Source organism: Chiloscyllium punctatum, chromosome 25 (genome assembly GCF_047496795.1).
Source record: "Chiloscyllium punctatum isolate Juve2018m chromosome 25, sChiPun1.3, whole genome shotgun sequence".
Taxonomy (NCBI): domain Eukaryota; kingdom Metazoa; phylum Chordata; class Chondrichthyes; order Orectolobiformes; family Hemiscylliidae; genus Chiloscyllium; species Chiloscyllium punctatum.
The window spans coordinates 19,964,837-19,986,861 of NC_092763.1; the positions used below are offsets into that span (position 1 = coordinate 19,964,837).

The 22,025-nt window shown below is 39.1% G+C and overlaps 1 protein-coding gene across 2 annotated transcripts in view; it reads left to right on the forward strand.

The window, feature by feature from the left end:
- LOC140495731 (MICOS complex subunit MIC27-like) overlaps nucleotides 1-16,572 on the forward strand; it is a 49,751-nt gene extending 33,179 nt beyond the window's left edge. For both annotated transcript variants that reach the window (XM_072594777.1, XM_072594778.1), the window contains exons 5-9: nucleotides 1,194-1,292; nucleotides 8,792-8,883; nucleotides 9,789-9,887; nucleotides 13,024-13,153; nucleotides 16,175-16,572. In XM_072594777.1, the coding sequence (XP_072450878.1) occupies nucleotides 1,194-1,292; nucleotides 8,792-8,883; nucleotides 9,789-9,887; nucleotides 13,024-13,153; nucleotides 16,175-16,263 (509 nt within the window). In that variant the 3' untranslated portion in view covers nucleotides 16,264-16,572. The remainder of the gene's footprint in view (nucleotides 1-1,193; nucleotides 1,293-8,791; nucleotides 8,884-9,788; nucleotides 9,888-13,023; nucleotides 13,154-16,174) is intronic.
- The last annotated feature ends 5,453 nt before the right edge of the window (nucleotides 16,573-22,025 follow it).

Here is a 22,025-nt window from a genome sequence, read left to right on the forward strand (position 1 = left end):
AAGTAGAAACTTCAGAGGAACTAGGTAGCCGTGGAAAACCATGTTGCTATTGCGTTTAGAGGTATGTGGGCAAAATCATGTCAGAGATATGCAGTTAATAACATAGAGATCATTGAGGAAAATTCCAGCAGTGCATAAAATAGGCTAGAAGCTCATCAGTAATATTCACCTGAAGCATATTGACGACCATTGATTTAGTCTGGATTTTAAGGTCATATATAAACTGAGAGTCAACATTTTCTGATGCCGTAGAAATTAATAGATGTAAATAAACTAATGATTGGAAGGATGAGAAGGTAAAATTCTGAGAAGATGAGAACCCAGAGTGGTCTGTGTAATCAAAACTTGAGTAATTTTTTCAGCCATGTATCCTTTAGTATGTATTAAGCCACAGCAGATCTGGCAGAACCTTGTGAACAGATATGTTGCACAGACAAAATTATTGAAGGTCATTGCACTGTGAGCATCAATAAAGGTCATTTACTCCACCACCCTTACCTAGATTTGTTTGGAAATTTGGGAAACAAGAAATCAAATTGTGATGAGGATCAATAGTGAAGAGATTGTAGCCTTTGCGAAGATAACTAGAAATTATCATTATGAAACTGAAACTGATTTCTGTAAGAGAAGAGCAAATTGGGAATTGACCAAAGGCAACTGGATGAAGGGAGAAACTGTCAAGGATATTATTTAGGGAGTTGGGTGCCTGCGCTACCAATAATTGCAGCATTAAAGCATACAAATATTGAAAGGTGTTATAAATAAATTTGAAAAAAAATGCTTTTCTGAAGTGATAAACTCTTTGCTTATAAGTTACGTAATAAGTCATGCAACTTGAATTTTTGCTATGCAATCATTAACTATTTACTGAAGTACCCATATTTTGCTCTAGATTCCCCTTACAAAATGTATGCTTTTGTTTACAAATAAATGATAATTTTTGTCATATGGCAATTATTTACTCCACATTCTAGTGTGAGAGTGGAGTACAGTTTGGCAGGATTAATATTTCAGAACCTTGTCACACATTGTACAATTTAAATACATTCCAAATTTGACATTTTAAAACCAAGCAGAGATTTCATGTGCACAGTAAAATTGTAAACTGGAGCATTAGCCCAGAGTTCTCTCAATAACTTCCATGATTGAGACAGATATAACAAGGAAAATATTCATCTTTTTCTTCTTCTAAGATACCTATATCTTTCTCAAGGATCCACCTGAAGGATTCTTCCCAAGAATGGGTGTGATAGCAGTATCGGGATTGGCAGGATTAATTCTGGCATCAAGAGGTAGGTCATGATCATGAAACAGCTTCAAACCACAGGATAAACTCTTTGGAATTATATTGATTCCCATAAATTCAACTAACATGTTTGAAATAGTTGTGGCTGTCCAATTAGTTTCATAGAATGGTTACAACACTAAAGAAGGGCGTAAGCCCATCAAATCCATACCGGCTGTCTACTAGTATAGCCTGACCCACTCTCCTATCCTTTCCCTGTACCACTACAATCTTCTTTATCTGTACAGGTTCTAATCCTATTCCTTTTGTAAACCACAATTAAATCTACCTGAACCAGTGTGGGAGGTGGTGTACTTGAGATCCTAACTGCACGTTGCTTTTTACAAAAACGTCCTTCCTGCTGTCGCCTTTGGTTTAATTAACAATCATCTTAAATTTGTGTTGTCTTCTGGTCTCTGACCCTTCTGCAAATGGGCACAACTTTTCTCAATTTGTACTATTTAGACCCTCTTGATTTTGAAAACCTCTCAAGTTTCCTCTCCACTTTATCTTTTGTAAGTGGAACAACCTCAGTTTCTCTAATCTGTCCACATAACTAAAGTCCTATATCCCTTGAACCATTCTCATCGATCTTTCCTGCAGCCTGTCTAAGGCTTTCACACCCTTTCTAAAATGCCGTTCCCCAAATTGGACAATATCACTCTTGAGGCTGAAGTAGCGTGTTGTAATGGTTCATCATAATGTAGAGCCAAGATGGCACAAAGGCAATCCTTTCAGCCGATGCTTCCGTTAAAAAAAACACAAAGTACAATATTAATTTATTATAACACATATAACTTTTCACTTATAACTTTGACAACTTCCTGAGAGTAACAAATGCCACTCCCACAGTTGCCAAACCCGCTGAGTATTCCTTGCTTGATAGCATTCACCTCTTTTTATAAAGCCAGGATCCAGGATGCCTTTTCATAACCAGTTTCTCAGGCTAGTTTTGTCCCTTACAATGATTTTAGAATTCTATCTCTGGATCTTTCTATTTAGAATTGTTCCCTTCAATATATATTGATAATTTACCACTAAAACACATCTGTACAGGCTAATTCAAAATATCCACCACAGGATCTCTTTCCCAAGGGAAAGGTAGGGCTAGATTGCACGTTGCATCTGGAAGTCTGAAAATGCAGCATCTACTCCGTACTGTGCAAAAGGGTCAACTTAGATATTTAACTGAAATTTCTGAAGCGAGGCTTGACTTCATAACCTTGTCTTAAGTTAAAAAACACACAACACCAGGATGTAGTCCAACAGATTTATTTGGAAGCACTATCTTTTGGAGTGCTGCTCCTTCAACCACCTGATGAAGGAACATCACTCCGAAAGCTAGTGCTTCCAAATAAACTTGTTGGACTATAACCTGGTGTTGTGTGTTTTTTAACTTCGTACACCCCAGTCCAACACCAGTACCTCCAAATCACAACCTTGTCTTAGGGTCATACAGCACAGAAACAGACCCTTTGGTCCAACTTGTCCATGCCAACCAAGTTTCCCAAACTAAATTAGTCCCACTTGCCTGCACTTGGTCCATATCCCTCTAAATCTTTCCTATTCATGTACCTGTCCAAATGGTCTTTTAAATGTTGTGACTATACCTGCATCTACCACTTCCTCTGGCAGTTCATTCTACATATGAACCTGTATCTACTACTTGCTCTGTCAATTCATTGTTCATACAAACCATGAGGTGGTTTTTTTTCTGAAACTAGGATCCTGAGCCTTAATAAGGGAATCTATGATGGTATGAGGTGTGAATTGGGTGTGATAGATTGGGAAATGTTCCTGAAAGGAATGACAGAGCATAGGCAGCGGTACACATCCAAAGAGTGATTGGGTGAACTGCAAAATTTTTTTATTCCTGTTTGGAGCAAGAGTACAATGAAAACAGTGGCCAAACCATGAATTACAAGGGAGGTTTGACGTAGTTTTAAATATAAAAGAGGGGCAAATAAATTGGCAAGAGAAAACAATAGACCTGAGGATTTGGAACGGTTTAGAAGTCAGCAAAAGGATGTCCAAAGGATGGATTGATAAGGGGAGAATAGGGTATGAAAGTAAGCCTGAGGGGCACATAAAAACTGATTGTAGAGGTCTTTAAATGTAAAGATAAAAAGATTGGAGAAAAATAATGTAGATCCCATAAAGTCAGAAATGGGGGAAATTATAATGGGGAGCAAAGAAATAGTTGATAAAATTCATACTTTTCTTCTATCATTATAAAACAGGACACGAATAACGTTCCAGAAATGAGGGGGAAGGGAGGAACTGAAGTAAATCAGTATTAGTAAAGTGTTGGAGTAATTGATGGGATTGAAGGCTAATAAAGCTCCAGGGCCTGATAATCGATATTGTAGAGTATCTAAGGAAGTGGCCCTTGAAACAGTGGATGCATAGATAGTCATCTTCCAAGATTTCAAGTTTCATAGCTAAACTGCTCCTTCCCAGGCAACATCCTGGTAAACCTCCTCTGTGCCCCTCAATGTGATCACATTCTTCCCATAATGCTGTGCCCAGAACTTCACAAAGCACTCCATTTCCTTATCTTACTCATAATCCATTTCTGATTAAACCCCATTCCATTTGACTAGAAGGATTCATGAATTTAATTCATGTCAACTGCTCACTTGCGTTGGGGGTATTCATTTCTGTTAAAATATGATACTAGTTTTTTTTAATTCAATTTGACCACAAGAATGGAATCAGAGGCAGCATCAAGAAAGGACTGTTTGAATGCTGAAAAGTATTCCATTTGCATGTTTTGCTTTCAGCGTTGGCTTCAAGGGAAGGAATTATCAAGCAATTATAATGCACCAATTTAACATAAAGGCCTGGATTGGAAGTCTGAGAGCAGCTAGTCTACCTGTTGTAGTATGATATTGCTGAAAAAGACCTTTAAAGTTTATACTAAGAAAATAAGGCATGTAATCAAGTAAGAATGAAGAATATAGAGCCAAAATCAAAGTGAAAATACTGGAAGAAGTTAAATACAAAAGGCCTGGGAGTGTTTTTAACTGAACAACTGACTGAAAAATGGCTTGGAATGACTTGATGAAACTGTTGGGAAAGTGGAGTGAACAGAATGAGGATATTTATGAGTGACTTGGAACGCTTCTGTCAAAGTTTCAATGATACAGGTCAGGGAAGGCGAGGCTTGAGTAGGGGAAACAGTTTGTCTTTGAAGTTGACATGCTTCCAACTATATAACAATACTGAGGATAAGGATTACTCAATGAACTCTCAACTTTTTTCTTTGGAAAAGGAATAATTTTCATTGTACTATATAGAGTCATGGAGATGTCCAGCATGGAAACAGACCCTTCGGCCCAACCCGTCCATGCCAACCAGATAACCCAACCCAATCTAGTCCCACCTGCCAGCACCTGGCCCATATCCCTCCAAACCCTTCCTATTCATATACCCATCCAAATGCCTTTTAAATGTTGCAATCGTACCAGCCGCCACCACTTCCTCTGGCAGCTCATTCCATACACATACCACCCTCTGCATGAAAAAGTAGCCCCTTAGGTCTCTTTTATATCTTTCCCCTCTCACCCTAAACCTATGCCTTCTAGTTCTGGAATCCCTGACCCCAGGGAAAAGAATTTGTCTATTTACCCTATACATGCCCCTCATAATTTTGTAAACCTCTATAAGGTCACCCCTCAGCCTCCGACGCTCCAGGGAAAACAGCCCCAGCCTGTTCCCTATAGCTCAAATCCTCCAACCCTGGCAACATCCTTTTAAATCTTTTCTGAACCCTTTCAAGTTTCATAACATCTTTCCAATAGGAAGGAGACCAGAATTGCACGCAATATTCCAACAGTGGCCTTACCAATGTCCTGTACAGCCGCAACATGACCTCCTAACTCCTGTACTCGATACTCTGACCAATAAAGGAAAGCATCCCAAACGCCGCCTTCACTATCCTATCTACCTGCAACTCCACTTTCAAGGAGTTATGAACCTGTATTCCAAGGTCTCTTTGTTCAGCAACATTCCCTAGGACCTTACCATTAAGTGTATAAATCCTGCTAAGATTTGCTTTCCCAAAATGCAGCATCTCGCATTTATCTGAATTAAACTCCATCTGCCACTTCTCAGCCCATTGGCCCATCTGGTCAAGATCCTGTTGTAATCTGAGGTAACCCTCTTCGCTGTACACTACACCTCCAATTTTGGTGTCATCTGCAAACTTACTAACTGTACGTCTTATGCTCACATTCAAATCATTTATGTAAATGATAAAAAGTAGAGGACCCAGCACCGATCCTTGTGGCACTCCCACTGGTCACAGGCCTCCAGTCTGAAAAACAACCCTCCACCACTACCCACTGTCTTCTACCTTTGAGCCAGTTCTGTATCCAAAAGGCTAGTCCTCCCTGTATTCCATGAGATCTAAGCTTGCTAATCAGTCTCCCATGGGGAACCTTGTCGAACGCCCTACTGAAGTCCATATAGATCACATCTACTGCTCTGCCCTCATCAATCCTCTTTGTTACTTCTTCAAAAAACTCAAATCAAGTTTGTGAGACATGATTTCCCACATACAAAGCCATGTTATCGATCCTGAATCAGTCCTTGCCTTTCCAAATAAATGTACATCCTGTCCCTCAGGATTCCCTCCAACAACTTGCCCACCACCGAGGTCAGGCTCACTGGTCTATAGTTCCCTGGCTTGTCTTTACCGCCCTTCTTAAACAGTGGCACCAAGTTTGCCAACCTCCAGTCTTCCGGCACCTCACCTGTGACTATCGATGATACAAATATCTCAGGAAGAGGCCCAGCAATCACTTCTCTAGCTTCCCACAGAGTTCTCAGGTACACCTGATCAGGTCCTGGGGATTTATCCACTTTTAACCATTTCAAGACATCCAGCACTTCCTCCTCTGTATTCTGCAAGATGTCACCATCTATTTCCCTACAGTCTATATCTTCCATATCCTTTTTCACAGTAAATACTGATGCAAAATACTCATTTGGTATCTCCCCAATTTTCTGCAGCTCCACACAAAGGCCGCGTTGCTGATCTTTGAGGGGCCCTATTCTCTCCCTAGTTACCCTTTTGTCCTTAATGTATTTGTGAAAACCCTTTGGATTCTCTTTAATTCTATTTGCCAAAGCTACCTCATGTCCCCTTTTTGCCCTCCTGATTTCCCTCTTAAGTATATGCCTACTTCCTTTATGCTCTTCTAAGGATTCACTCGATCTATCCTGTCTTACTTACTTATGCTTCCTTCTTTTTCTTAACCAAACCCTCAATTTCTTTAGTCATCCAGCATTCCCTAGACCTACCAGCCTTCCCTTTCACCCTGACAGGAATATACTTTCTCTGGATTCTCCTTATCTCATTTCTGAAGGCTTCCCATTTTCCAGCCGTCCCTTTACCTGTGAACATCTGCCTCCAATCAGCTTTCAAAAGTTCTTGCCTAATACTGTCAAAATTGGCCTTTCTCCAATTTTGAACTTCAACTTTTGGATCTGGTCTATCCTTTTCCATCACTATTTTAAAACTAATAGAATTATGGTCGCTGGCCCCAAAGTGCTCCCCTACTGACACTTCAGTCACCTGCCCTGCCTTATTTCCCAAGAGTAGGTCAAGCTTGCACCTTCTCTAGTAGGTACATCCACATACTGAAACAGCAAATTGTCTTGTATGCATTTAACAAATTCCTCTCCATCTAAATCTTTAACACTATGGCAGTCCCAGTCTATGTTTGGAAAGTTAAAATCCCCTACCATAACCACCCTATTATTCTTACAGATAGCTGAGATCTCTTTACAAGTTTGTTTCTCTGACTATTAGGGGGTCTATAATACAGTCCCAATAAGGTGATCATCCCTTTCTTATTTCTCAGTTCCACTCAAATAACTTCCCTGGATGTATTTCTGGGAATATCCTCCCTCAGCACAGCTGTAATGCTATCCCTTATCAAAAATGCCACCACCCCTCCTCTCTTGCCTCCCTTTCTATCCTTCCTGTAACTGTTGTATCCTGGAACATTAAGCTGCCAGTCCTGCCCATCCCTGAGCCATGTTTCTGTAATTGCTATGATATCCCAGTCCCATGTTCCTCACCATGCCCTGAGTTCATCTGCCTTCCCGGTTCGGCCCCTTGCATTGAAATAAATGCAGTTTAATTTATTAGTCCTACCTTGTCCCTGATTGTTTGACTCGCTTCTGTTCTCAACTGTTCCAGTCTCAGATCGATCTCTTTCCTCACTATCTCCCTTGTCCCATCCCCCCACCTTACTAGTTTATATCCTCCTGAAAAGTTCTAGCAAATTTCCCTGCAAGTATATTAGTCCCCTTCCAATTTAGGTGCAATCCGTCCTTCTTGTGCAGGTCACTTCTATCCCAGAAGAGATTCCAATGATCCAAAAATGTGAGTCCTTCTCCCATACACCAGCTCCTCAGCCATGCATTCATCTGCTCCTATTTCTGTCCTCACTAGCTCGTAGCACTGGGAGTAATCCAGATATTACTACCCTTGAGGACCTCCTTTTTAAATTTCTGCCTAACTCTCTGTAATCTCCCTTCAGAATCTCAACCTTTTCCCTTCCTATGTCACTGGTTCCAATGTGGATAATGACCTCTTGCTGGCCCCTCTCCCCCATGAGAACATTCTGCACCCTCTCTGAGACATCCTTGATCCTGGCACCAGGGAAGCAACACACCATTCTGCTTTTTTGCTGCTGGCCACAGAAATGTCTATCTGTACCTCGGACTAGAGAATCCCCTAACACAGTTGATCTCTTGGAAGCTGACGTACCCTCGTTGCATTAGAGCTAGTTTTAGTACCAGAAACTTGGCTGTTCGTGCTACGTTCCCCTGAGAATCCATCACCCCCTACATTTTCCAAAACAGAATACCTGTTTGAAATGGGTATATCCACAAAAGATTCCTGCCCCAGGTGCCTACCTCTCTTACCCTTCCTGGAGTTAACCCATCTATGTGACTGTATCTGAGACTCTCCTCCCTTCCTATAACTGCCATCAATCACATACTGTTGCTGTTGCAAATTCCTCATCGCTTCTATCTGTCTCTCCAACCGATCCATTCGATCTGATAAGATTCGCCTCCAACAGCATTTTTGGCAGATATAATCCACAGTAACCCTTAAACTCTCTTTAAACTCCCACATCTGACACGAAGTACATATCGCTGTACTAAAGGCCATTTTTGCTCCTTCACAATGAATTAATCTGTTCAAATGGAGCTGTGTCTCACTAGAAAAAAATTCAAATTACTGGCAAGTAATACTGGAATAATTTGGAATGAAATCAGTTGGGTAGGATTGAAATTATTTTTCAGTTGGAACTCCAACCACCTCAAAAATACATCATCTTTTGTGTTCATCCTAATCATGCTTATATCTTTTTTATTAAGCTGATCCCGTTTGCAGCTTGGCTCAGCTGAAGTTTGGCTTCAAGAATCTTGAAGTAATCTTCCTGAGCTGTTTTTTTTTGCCCTAATTGATTTAAATGTTCTTAGGTTCACGTGCTAAGAAGATGGTATATCCTGCGGGACTTGCAACTGTGGGAATGGCTATATGTTACCCTCAACAAGCCATTTCAGTGGCAAAGGTAATAATAATGATAAGATAAAGTTTCTCACTATTTAAGTGTAATTTTAAGTGTTATTTTTCTGTTAAATTAATGGCTGTAGGGTTATTCAGTATTTAAAACAGTGATGAGGATTGGTAAACAAGCTTTACAAAGTAATTGGAAATCTTGCCGAGCCGCATGTATCTTCAATTTTTTTATATAACAATACTGGGGATAAGGATTACTCAATGAACTCTCAACTTTTTCCTCTGGAAAAGGAATAATTTTCATCGTACTATATGATAAGCAATGAATTAATCTGGAGCTGTGTCTCATTAGAAAAAATCCAAATTACTGGCAAGTAATACTGGAATAATTTGGAGTGAAATCAGTTAGGTAGGATTGAAATTATCTTTCAGTTGGAGCAAAAATCTTTAAACAAGAAACAGCTTTTGCTCAGTTGACATAGGAAATATTTATTAATGGTTAAACAACAATTTACATAGTTATCAATAAAAAGCATCTATTGACAGTTATAGAAGGAAAAATCAGAATGATGCCTAACTGCATGAACAGGAGAGCTTTGCCAAAATGTCTTCAAAGAGTAGAGAGATTAAGGTTATTGATGCAGCAGTGATTAAAAGTACAATGAGGAAGAGGCCAGAATTTGAGGAGCATTCTACAATTGCTGTTTGTAGTGGGAATGTTTTATTTGCTCTTTCCTAGACAAGTAGGAGTTTCGTTGACATTTTGTGCGATCAACATTTTTAGTTGGCATGTAACTGAGCATTTTAAAAGCCCAAATGATATTCTGGATTTTGATTCTAATTTACTAGAAAGCTTGGACAAAGGGTGTGCTGATTTGCGAACCATGGTAAGGATGGAATAATGCATGTACTAGGATATAGCTTCAAGCAGCAGAATTGCTCATTTTATGTTTTTAGTTTTCTAGTCAGAAGATGTATGCTGTCAGCCAGGGGAGTTATGAGGCTGTTCGATCTCTCTGGAAAAGAAGTGTTGAAAAGAGAAAGGAAGACCTGGAGGTAATTTAGATTTCTGTGTAAAATAGCCATTGATCCAGAAATCTTAACATTAAAACAGAATAAAATGTATAAATTGTTCAGATAATTCTGAAATGACAAGTGGACCTTGTAACTATTGACAAATTTACTAATTTATTTTGCATTTCCATGTTTTGAATGTGCTTTGTGGTGCACCACTTCACATTCATATTAAAATTGTTTTTGGTATCTTTGTCTTAGTTACAAATTTAGCCTGATGTGTGAGAAAACAGGCCTTTTAATATGTAAGTGCAAAGCATAAAATGATCCTCAACTCAACATTGACTCCGTTGCCTCGTTGCAAATTAAAGGGGCATAGGATTCATTCCTGACCCTGACCTCTTTATACCTGATAGTTCTCTGTTCCTCATTCATTGTTCTCTCTCATCTCCCCTCATTCTTGTAAAGTAGTCACTGAGTTCTATCAAGACAAGAATCTCTCCACCACTATTCTTGGTAAAGTCAGTTATGACAGCACTGAGCAGGATCTATTCCAAACCAGCTGATGGGCTTTGGAACCAGCAGGTGCATGAACATGGTCTTCGTTTTCATTCTCTTATCTTACTGTCCAACATCCATATTTCATTTGGTGCCATCTGCTTTCTCGCTGATTTTTCCCACTGCAAGACATCAGCTGAAGAAAATTAAGGATTAGATTAAAAGAGTTGTCAATCAACCTTGTATAGTTTTGTAACCAGATTTTCTTCAGCTGGTTCCATTGATTACACAAAGGACATTGATTACACAAAGAAGGAGAAATGTATGTGAGATGTTGATTTGGTATTTTAGAAGTCTGTGTTAGTCTGACCTATTCTTATTTGCAAGCTTCCCAAGATGCTAGAGAATGTCACTGAGAATTAAAACATGGATTTTTCTTCTTTGCCAATAATGACAATTACACAGTTGTTATCAGTGCAAAACTGAGATTTTGTCCAAAGCTTTCCAATTGTATCACTGTGCATTCCCCTTCACCTACCTCCAGGCTTAAATAACTTTCCATTTTTGTGATCTATTGTTTAATTTGCTGAGCAAGTTTGACAAATTTACATTAATTGATGCTAAATTTTGGGATTATTCAATTGAAATTTAAAATTCTTTCAGTCAGGGTGCTCAAGTGAGGTTGAGAATGCAGTCATCCATCTTTTTTACAGATGTAATCAATAATTGACATTTATATACAACTTGAATTGCTTTATCTCCTTCAATATATTAGCAGTTTTTAAGAATCTTCTCAAGAGTGTTGTGACACCAATAAGGTGTCAGAAAAGATGACTGAGAGCTTGGTCAGAGGTTGCTTTCACAAGCACCTTAATGGAAAAGAGAGGCACAGATAAGCTTAGGGAGGGAATTGCAGAGCTTTGGGTCTTTGTAGTTGCAAGTGGCTGCCATTGTGAAACAACTTAAATCAAGGCTGTACATTTGTCATTAAAAGTATAATCAGAAATGATTATAAATTTAAACAGAAAATGCTATATTCTCCCACTAATTAACTGTGATTCAACTCTAAATGTAGACAAGCCAGGAAAAATGAATACCTCCGGTTCATTCATTTGAAATTGACCTGTACGTGTAAACGAGATCAAATTGAAGTACTGCCAGAAACCTGAAACAAAGCTTGAAAATGCTGGAATCATACAGTCAACTTGAAAATGTAATATTACCCAGCTTTTAGCCTTACAGGTGCTGAGGGACCTGCCATGTGATTACACACATACTTTCTTACATTTTTGATTTCTGGTGTTTGCACTGCATTATTTTTCTTTGCATTTATCCTGTCTCCTCATTCCTTTCTGAAACTTGTATTCTTAGGCAATGGTGTAATCTGAGCTCTTCAGTGGTCCAATTGAAGACCCCCAAACATTCCAGAGATGGTTTTTTTAGCGATAAATAATCCATTGCTGAATCTTTCTGATGAAACATAAACTGACAGAAAGGCTTTCCAGCTAATAATTAACATTCTATTAATGTAAACCTGTGTGGAAGTTGTAACAACCTGAATAACAATCAAAACTGAAAATCTGCATTGTTATACTAAGCTAAAATTCTAATATATTGTTGTTTTGGCTTCTTATGTTCAAGGATTGATTCCAGAGCATTGGCAGACCAATCTGGGTGATAATATTGTAGCATTGGCCCTGGTTTGTGCAATCAATGAGCACTATGTCCTTAGGGTATATGTGGTTGTGGAATTAGCTCATAAAGTAAAATAGATACACTTACAGTTTTGTTTTTGTGTAATATTTATAAGGCTACCCTTTAAAATTTGATTAGATTACATTACAGTGTGGAAACAGGCCCTTCAGCCCAACAAGTCCACACCGACCCGCCGAAGCGTAACCCACCCATACCCCTACATTTACCCCTTACCTAACACTGCGGGCAATTTAGCATGGCCAATTCACCTGACCTGCACATCTTTGGACTGTGGGAGGAAACTGGAGCACCCGGAGGAAACCCACGCAGACACAGGGAGAACATGCAAACTTCACACAGTCAGTCGCCTGAGGCGGGAACTGAACCCGGGTCTCTGGCGCTGTGAGGCAGCAGTGCTAACCACTGTGCCACCGTGCCGCCCACTAATATTTGTTAATGAACTAGTACAACTAAACTGGTCAATGGAAAGCATTGCAAGTTGGCAGAAATCAGTGTGGGGGATGCAGATGCGAGATTTCTGGCTGATACAGTGGATGTTAAGAAGTCCATGGAAAATCATCATCTTGATGGAAAAGCAAGGATGAAGGTTTTACTGTCAGTGGGGGTGAGCCAGGACAGATATTGTTATGTTTTCGATGTAATGGGAAGACCTAGTGGTATACTTTCTATGGGGCAGGATTGTTCGATTGATAAGGGTACTGAGATTGTGCCTGTCAAAATATTCTTAAGTATGGTTAATCAGGAGGATATAACAGAGATTCGAAAAGAAACTGAACAAGGCACTTCCAATCTTGGGAGATGAGCCACAAAGTTAATTTTATGTTGTGTATGAGTTGACCAAATTGTCAAATGATTTCTGAAGTGTCAATTGCATTTTGTTGTTTTACTTGTTTGAAATGAGCACTGCTGTTTTAGAAAGTAAGCTCGACGGTTTTATTGTTGGTGTGTTAATTGCTCATTTTAGACCACTAAAGTGAAGGAGGACCCACTAAAGCAAGAGACACTTGGTAAAACAGAAAGCACCGACTCTCCATTTGAAGAAGAATTGCCTCAAAAACCACTACAGCCAAAAGTTACCTTTGTGCCAACAGGAGGTACAAAATAGAATTTCCGTTATTATTAAGATGAATCTTAATTTGAAACTTTTGTGCAGTGGGTACTAAGGTTTTACTATTTTAAGTAAGACATTGTGGAATATCGACCGAATAAAAGACCAGTCAGCTCAACCTGTCCATACCAATATTCATGCTCCATTGGAGCCTGATCCCATCTTTATTATCTAAATCTACCATCATAACATTATATTTCCTTTTAGCACTTGTTGTGTTTTCCTTAAGTGCATCCATGCTATTTCAACCACTTCCTATGGAGGAGAGTCCCACATGCTTGCCACTCGAAATGCAGTGCTGCAGATGGTCTCCCTACTATCAATACCTTTTGGAATTAGGGCATTACTGACGAGGCCAGCATTTATTGCCTATCCCTCGTTACCCTCAGAGTGAACCACATTATAGTGGGTCTGGAGTGACATATAGTCCAGACCAGGTAAGGATAGCAGTTTCCTTTTCTAAAGGACATTAGTGAGCTAAGTGGGTCTTTAGATCAATTTACAACTATTAGTAGCTTTATGATCACCATTAGTGAGACTAGCTTTCAGGTCCAGATTTAATTAATTAATTGAATTTAAATTGTACCAGCTGCCGTGGTGATATTTAAAACCCTTGCCCTTAAAACATTGACCAGAAACAGCACTGGACTAGCCTTATAAATACTATCCCTACAGAGCCAGTGAAAGACTGGGAATCCTGCAGCAAGCAATATGTTTCCTGACTCTGCAAAACCTATCCACCATTTACGAGGCACAGGTCAGAAGGGTCATGGACTGAGTGCAACTCAAACAACATTCAAGAAGCTTGACACCATCATAGACAAAACAGCTCATTTTATTGATACCACATTGGCAAACATCCACTCCGACCACCACTGAAGCTAGCAGCAGCATTCTAATATATAATACACTTCAGAAATCCACTTCTTGCACAGAACCTTCCAAACCCACGATCCCTGTCATTTGGAAGAACAATGGCAACAAGGAAACACGACCACCTGGCAGATTCCCCTCCAAGCCACTCTTTTTCTGACATGGACATTCCTTTGTCTCTGGGTCGAAACCTTGGAATTCCTTCCTAATAGTATTGTGGGTCCACCTACCAAGTAGACTGCAGTGATGCAAAAAGGCAACTCACCACCACTTTATCAATGTAATAGTAATGATCAATAAATGCTAGTAGAGCCAGCAATGCCGACAAGTCATTAATTTATTTTTAATTCATTCTATTTATCCCTCAATAGTCCTATTCCCATCACTACCTTCCCAGTATTTTAATGTGTCTATATAAATTTTACTGTTTTGTGTTGCTTGGTGATTTAACTTCCTTGTACCTCTATGCCTTTCTAAGTGTTTCTTCAAGCATCTTTCCTAATTTCTTCGCATTCTCTCTTACCCTGCCTTCCACAGCTGTCCATGTACTTAATGTATGACTCCTTCCTGACCCTCAATTGTTCCCTTGGATCTTTATTGATCCATGATTTCCCAACAGTGTTTAGCTTGTGCCTTTCTGATAGTGGAATGTATTTTCCAGGTGCTCTGTAAACTGTTTTAACTGTCCCTCATTGTTGTTCTGCATTATTATTTGGCAATATTTTTGGCTTTGTACTTTCCAAAGTTCAATTCTCGAACCATCAAAGTAAGCTTTTCTCCGATTTATTTATGTATTTGTCACCCTTAAATCTTTCTGTACCCTAATTTTTTTGTTTTAAATTTGGTCAAGCAATCCAAGTGTTGCTGCCATAATATGATAATGTTCTCCTACAATTATTTGTGATCACTGAGCAGTTTTATTAGTTAAGCTATAGATTTAATATTGGACTTAAACTTTGCTGTTCCTCGTATGAATTGCTGTTCCTCCTCGTTGACAGGAGGAATAAAAACTTTAAATCTCATTAATGGATTCTACTGGCTTACGTAATTAATGCTTTTGAACATCAGGGAGTGAGCAGAAGACAGTGAAACCTGTGAATTGAATAACAACCTGTTCAACACTGAACAGCACCTTCACTCTCTGTACTGAATGCTTTTTGCTGTACCGAATCCACTCCCAAGTACTCTGTAAAAATGATACTGCGTTGAATTGGATTTTGTGTGCCAGCAGAAATTCCAAAGACCTGAGCCAGCCCTTACTGACCAAGTAACCAGTTCTCATTAGCTATCTGATTTACTATCTGGGCTACCGACCATCACAAATTGATAGCTTGCTTGCTACTATATTCTGAAATAAAATGCCACTAAAAGTTACAGTTAAGTACTAAACTTGATGAGACTTTACAAAGAGATCAACACTCCATATTCCATCACTTGCCAAATTCCTTGTTTAGTCAGTACTCCATTAAAAGTGTTCCTTTGAGCTGGATTTCATAAGCAAACATCTTCCATATATAAACTAGCACAAATTACAAAGATGTGGCTTGCATTATATTAAGTGCAAATAATTTCTATTATATATGTATTAAATTTCAATAATAAATGAGTAACTGACCTCTCTTACTATCTCTATTTTGAGGTTGATAATTTCTCTTGACCATTTCTCTCTCCCATGTTTTCCTTTCTCCACTATTCCACAATCATCCTTTGTGTCTGGCTTGTAATAGGTCTTTTGATATACTGTTTCATTCAAAGAGAAATATTATATCATGTAACAGGCAATGTATGGTCCTGCTTCTAAAATGCAGTTCGGTGTAAAACCACAGATAAAATTATACCACCCTGGGGCAGTAAAAGACTAATTGTTTATTTACAGATAAGTTAGATATCAGACTATTTTTCTGTTTCTGTACTTTTGTTTTACAAATACTATTAATAAAAAGTATCGTCTATTAATAGATATTTTTCATAACTTTGGAAATAATTGGCTTTTTTATTCAACATGATAGAAAATTACTGCTGTGACAACTCTAGTGTAACAGTCATGTATCAATGTTTTGCAATTGTTATGGGAAATGTGTTTCAAAAATCCAGTATAAAATGACAGCCATCTTTTTTTTTGCTCCTACAACAGAAAAGCGAATGACTGTGCTTGACACCAGTTTGATGGACCATGGTCAATCAAGTCCTGAAGATACGGACTTGTACAGCACTCGAAATTAAGGACCCAGATGACTGCAGACATCTACAGTATGTTTTCTGGTATTTCCAAGAGTCTTTGTTGGAAGTGGAACAACTTTGTATATCCAGAAATGTTAATGTCCATCGTTTATGCTAAAGTGTGAATTTTTCATTATGCCGCGTGTATTTATTTATATCTCTCAAAATGTGTTGATTATAAACCTGCCTCCTGCTAAAATTTTACATATTCAATTGAGACATTTAATAAAGAAATGAGATTGCTGTTCGTGTTTATACTGCATTGTATAATGGTGTTTGCTATATCTAGAAAATAAATATTGAGTAACTGCAGGAAGGTGATCTCTGTCTTTATTCCTCAGCATGTGTGAGGAGATCAGTTTCTAGTGAGAATGATTACTTCATGATCCAGGCAATGGCAGAAGAGTTGAATACTTTGCATTAATCTTTAAAGTAGAAAATCCTAATAGCTATCCAAAATTCAAGGGGGAGGAGAAGAAGAAGAAATAGGTGCACTAACCATCTCCAGAGAAAAAACCCGAGGGAAACTAACAGGGCTAAAACACCATTACGTTCCCTGGTCCTGATGGAGATCCATTGTTGAGTATTAAAGGAAGTAGCTGCAGAGACCGTGGATGCAATGGCAGTCATTTTTTTGTCGGCAATCACTTGCTAACAAGTATGATTGTCCATCTAGGACATCTTTTGGCATGGGTATGCTGTTGCACATCAGCAGATACATGGTTCTTGACAGAAGGCAGATCCAGATCAGGTGACAACAAAAGGTCAGTGACTGGGATCTCCCTCTAGCTGCAGCCTTCCACCATCACAGCAATTGATGTACCAAATAACTTCTGCCTGGATCTTCATTAGAGACTTGTTTTTGGTTGCATTTTGTCTGGTTCCTCCCCTTTGACCATACCATCACGGTGCCAGGGTGTTGAGAATTCGTGATGGCATTGCTCATGGGATCAGCAAAACACTCTAGCCTCTCTAACACAGCAAGGTGCAATCCATACAAAGGTACTGGTTTTAACCTTTTCAGGAATCCATACGTTCTGGAAAAGTCCCAGAGGATTGGAACACTTCCAATTTAACACATCTATTTACAAAGAGGGAGACAAAAACACAGGTAACCACAGGCCGGTTAGCTTAAGTCTATTGTTGGGAAAATGTTAGCATTTATTATAAAGGATGTAATAGCAAGCATTTAGAAATTCATAATACAATCAAGCAGACTCATAGCTTCATCGAGAGGAAATCATGCCTAACAAATTTACTAGATTTCTTTGAGAAGGGTAACAAAAAAGATAAAGGGGATGTAATATATCTGGATGTTCAGTTGTTGAAGATATCACACATTAGGGTACTTAATAAGAGTCTAGGGCGTTGGAGGAGCCACATTAGTATGAATAAAGGATTGACTAACTGATAGAAGACAGAGTTGGTTTACAGGTGGGGGTAGGCATGTTCAGGATACCAACCTGTAAGTCGTGATGTGCCACAGGATGAAGGCTGGGTCCACAATTACTTACAATATATGTAAATGTCCTGGGTGTGAGAAGCAAATATACTAGTTTGCAGATGACATAAAAACAAATGGTACATCAAGTCATAAAGAGAATCTGCAGAGGGATACAGAGCAGTTAAGCGGGTGGGCAAAAACTTAGCAGGTGGATTGTTGTGGGGAAATGTCTGGTTATGCACTTTGGCAGGGAAGAACAAAGAAGCTGAATATCACTTAAATGGAGAAAAACTACAAAAAGCTACACTACAGGGATCTGGGAGTCCTCATCCATGAATTATAAGAAGCTAGCATTCAGATTCAGTTGATAATTGGAAAGGCAAGTATAATATTGATCTTTATTTCTAAAGGAATGAAGTATAAAGGGGAGGTTTTGCCATGACTGTACAAGGTACTAGTCAGACCACAGCTGGATTACTGTGAATACTTTTTGAGTGTTTTATCAAAGATTGATGACATTAATGACAGTCCAGAGAAGATTCACTATGCTGATACCAGAATTGGGGAGAATGTCTTGTGAAGAGAGATTGAGTAGGTTGGGCCTGTACTCATTGGAATATAGAAGAATGAGAGGCTATTGTATTGGAACATAGGAGATTGTTCTTGGACTTGACTGGTGAAACGTGGAAAGATTGTTTCTCCTTTCGAGAGAGTCTGGGAAGAGAAGGAATTTGTTCTGAGGGTACTGAATCTATGGAACTCTTCACAACAGAGAGCGAGAGGTTTGGTCACTTAGTATAGTCAATGACGAGATGCAGATGTTTAATTGGTAAGGGAATCAAGGGTCAATGGGAGGAAGCAGGAAAGTGGAATTAAAGATTATCAAATCAGCTGTGGTCTCACTGATGGGCAGAGCACATGCAATGGACTGAATGACCTCCTCCTGCTAGCATGTCTTACACCACTTCCAGCCATCCCAAACATTAATCAAAGGGCAAAGAGCTACATTTGTAGGCATGATGCTGAGTTCTAATCTTTTTCTATCACTGAATTGAAGATGAAATGATAGGAAGGAGGGCAATTGTCTTTAGGAAGTTTGACCCAGACACTGTGTATTGCCGCTCACGAATGTAATGATTGGATTGTACATACAGATTTTGCATCTTGATGAGCACAAAACATGCATTTAATTGAAATCACCTTGTTGCACAGAGCTATACATTTCTCCAGTTCCCAGATCATACACCATTTCCTTTCTAGTTACTGGTCAAGTTTTTTGGTGAAGCACAGAAAAATGCAAGACATTTTATGAAGCACATTACTGTTACTGCACTGAAGGAGACCATTTGTCCCACTGTGCTTAGACTCCCTACAGTGTGGAAACAGGCCATTTGGCCTGTCAAGTCCACCCAGACCTATCACCTTAGCCCTACATTTTCTTTGGCTAATCTGCCTAACCTACACATACATCACTGGACACGATGGGCAATTTAGCATAGCCAAGCCATCTAACCTGCACACCTTTGGACTATGGGAGAAAAGAGAAAGTGGTGCTGGAAAAGCACAGCAGGTCAGGCAGCATCCGAGGAGCAGGAGAATCAAAGTTTTGGTCATAAGCCCTTCATCAGGAACATGCCCAAAACATCGATTCCCCTGCTCCTTGGATGCTGTCTGACCTGCTGTGCTTTTCCAGCACCACAGTCTCCACACTGATCTCCAGCATCTGCAGGCCTCATTTTCTCCACGATAGGCGAAAACCAGAGCACCCAGAGGAAAGACATGTAGACATGGGGAGAATATGCAAACTCTACACAGACAGTCGCCCAAGGGTGGAATCGAACCCAGGACCTGGTGCTAACCGTTGATCCACCATTCTGCCCCAAACAAACTCTGTTCACCTTTATTGAAAAGCAGGGACAATGCACCTTGCCTGGATAATGAGACAACAGCCCTGTTTCTGCCTAGTTTTAAATCAGGGACTCCTGCATGTGAGGCAAACATGATAACCACTACACTCCAGAAACACAGTGCTTCTAATGGCTGTTCTGAGTTAGACTTGGTTCTGCTTACTCCTCTTGGGATTTGAATGTTTTGGAAGGTATTATTTAAAATATTACTGGACTCCAAACCATCCACTTAAATTCTAGTGTAGTGTGCAACCAGATATCCTCATAATTCTTATTCACACTTCATGTGATAAGTGCATGTCAAGACTTCTCTTGCATCTAGTAGAAAGATGGATTTTGATGTGGACTCTGGACAGATATATTGTGTGATGTGGTAGGAAATTAATATTCAAAACTCAAGCACAAAGTCAAAGAAGAGATTCAATCCTAAAAGGAATGGTTCTCTGTATGCTGCAGATCTTGCCTCTTGTTCTGAAGCTTTTATCTCACCAGATGTTAATTAAATAAATAAATGTAATATGCGGTCAGGCAAAGCAAACCTTCAATATCTAAAACATTAAGAAGCTCAGCAGCTTTGCCTGAGAAAGCGAAATACGTAGAAATACCATTGTTGACCCCTCCATCACCCATCATTGTGGATGAGGCAGACCTTTCTGGCATAACTTCTATATTATAGAGATATGACAGATTTCCTAGCTTCTGTTATCTTACAGACTAGTTCAATGTAAGTGCATGAAACAAGAAATGGGAATAACAGAGATGCAAATCGCATGTAGATTGCATCTATTTCACTTAGAAGTATTGGACAATTTGAGCGAGAAGCTTTCATCAGTATCTTGCAACTGCAACAGATGTATTTGGTGATTTGGAGCAACCGAACATAATCTGCACCCCTTTGAGTAAATGAACCAGCATCTCCAATGGAGCATGATCATACACAGAATTGAGGGGCTTCAAAATTGAGAGAACCAAGAAAGCAAAAGTCGGCCTTTCAAATACTGCAGAGAACAAATCATCTTTTAGCCATTAAGACTTTATCATTTTGTATACAGTATGTGCATTGGAATTTTTTTTGCTTAACATATCTCATCATTTCTTATGATTTAAATTTGAAGTCTGTTACTAGAGTCTGAATGTTTGTGCCAAAGCTACTCACCTGGAACTTTAAGTCTCATCTTTGTGCAGTGTGGAACCTATTTAAATAGACATGTCTTAAAAGCAAATTGCTAATGGAGGTTTCTGTGAATTGGCAGCTGCTTGTGAATATTTCACTCTCAATCTGGCCTGTCACCAAGGTCAAGAGCAGGAAATGGTTGCTTTTATTAAACAATATTTCCTCTTTAACAATTGGAGGATGACAGATTTTTGTTTGACAACACACAATACCTTGACATATTGTACCTGATCCATGTCAAAAAACTACAGCAACAGCCAGTTTGTAATGTTTTCAGCAGCCACAGTTCGTTCCACTACAAACAGGAACGATTAACAAGACCATATTATATGAGAAGTAATTTGACTATTGAGATGTTACTGGCTTTAAACTTTGACTTGAAACAATTTGACTAGGTTTTCGTATTACATTTACTCAAATGGGAGTATCAATGGTTCTTATATCTGAATCAGAAACGAGAGAAGGGATATTTGAATATGGTTTCGTGCAAGTGCTTGCTTTGCAATGCAAAGCAATTTGTATTACCAACTCCCACAATTTAGTCAAATCTATTATATTGATCTATTAGACTGAAGCCTTGGACTTGCTGTCAAAAGCACAACAGTTTAAAATTGAAAAGTTGCTCAGTTTACGCATGAACATAGAAGTGAATAGCGTCATTTCACATTGTGTTTTTTTTTAAATTATATGGCATAGGAATTGGCTATGAAGTCCTTTGCCATGGATGTCTCAGCTTCACTGCTTGGATAGTCCAGCAGAATTAATGAACTTGACACTTGCTGTAGGTGCTGACTCAGGCAAAATGAGCTGCACAATAGCATTCCATAATACGAGGTGCAAGAAACTGTACTCAGTTTGCTAAACTGTTTTGCTTATTAATACAAGTACACAGAAATTAGCGTCAGAGTAGGTCAGAAATAGTGGCTTTGATTTTCTTTCCTAAAAATAGGACACTATTCTCTATACAAAGCTGAATTAAGGGCTGTACGTTATGAAAGTGTTAACATATTAGTAACTAATGTACTCATGTTGAATCAAGTATCTGCTTCAACTTCAGTAGCAATGGTACCTTTTCAGTTTGGAGAACCCATCACAGCGCATTCCACTTAGAAAATGCAGTCATTGAATTGTGCAGTACACGAGGGGATCTGTCATTTTCTAACATTAAAAAAAGATGTTCAACTATCCTGCTGTGCGCAGAACACCTGTCCCAAAAAAGAAGTTTGTTCCCTCAAATAAG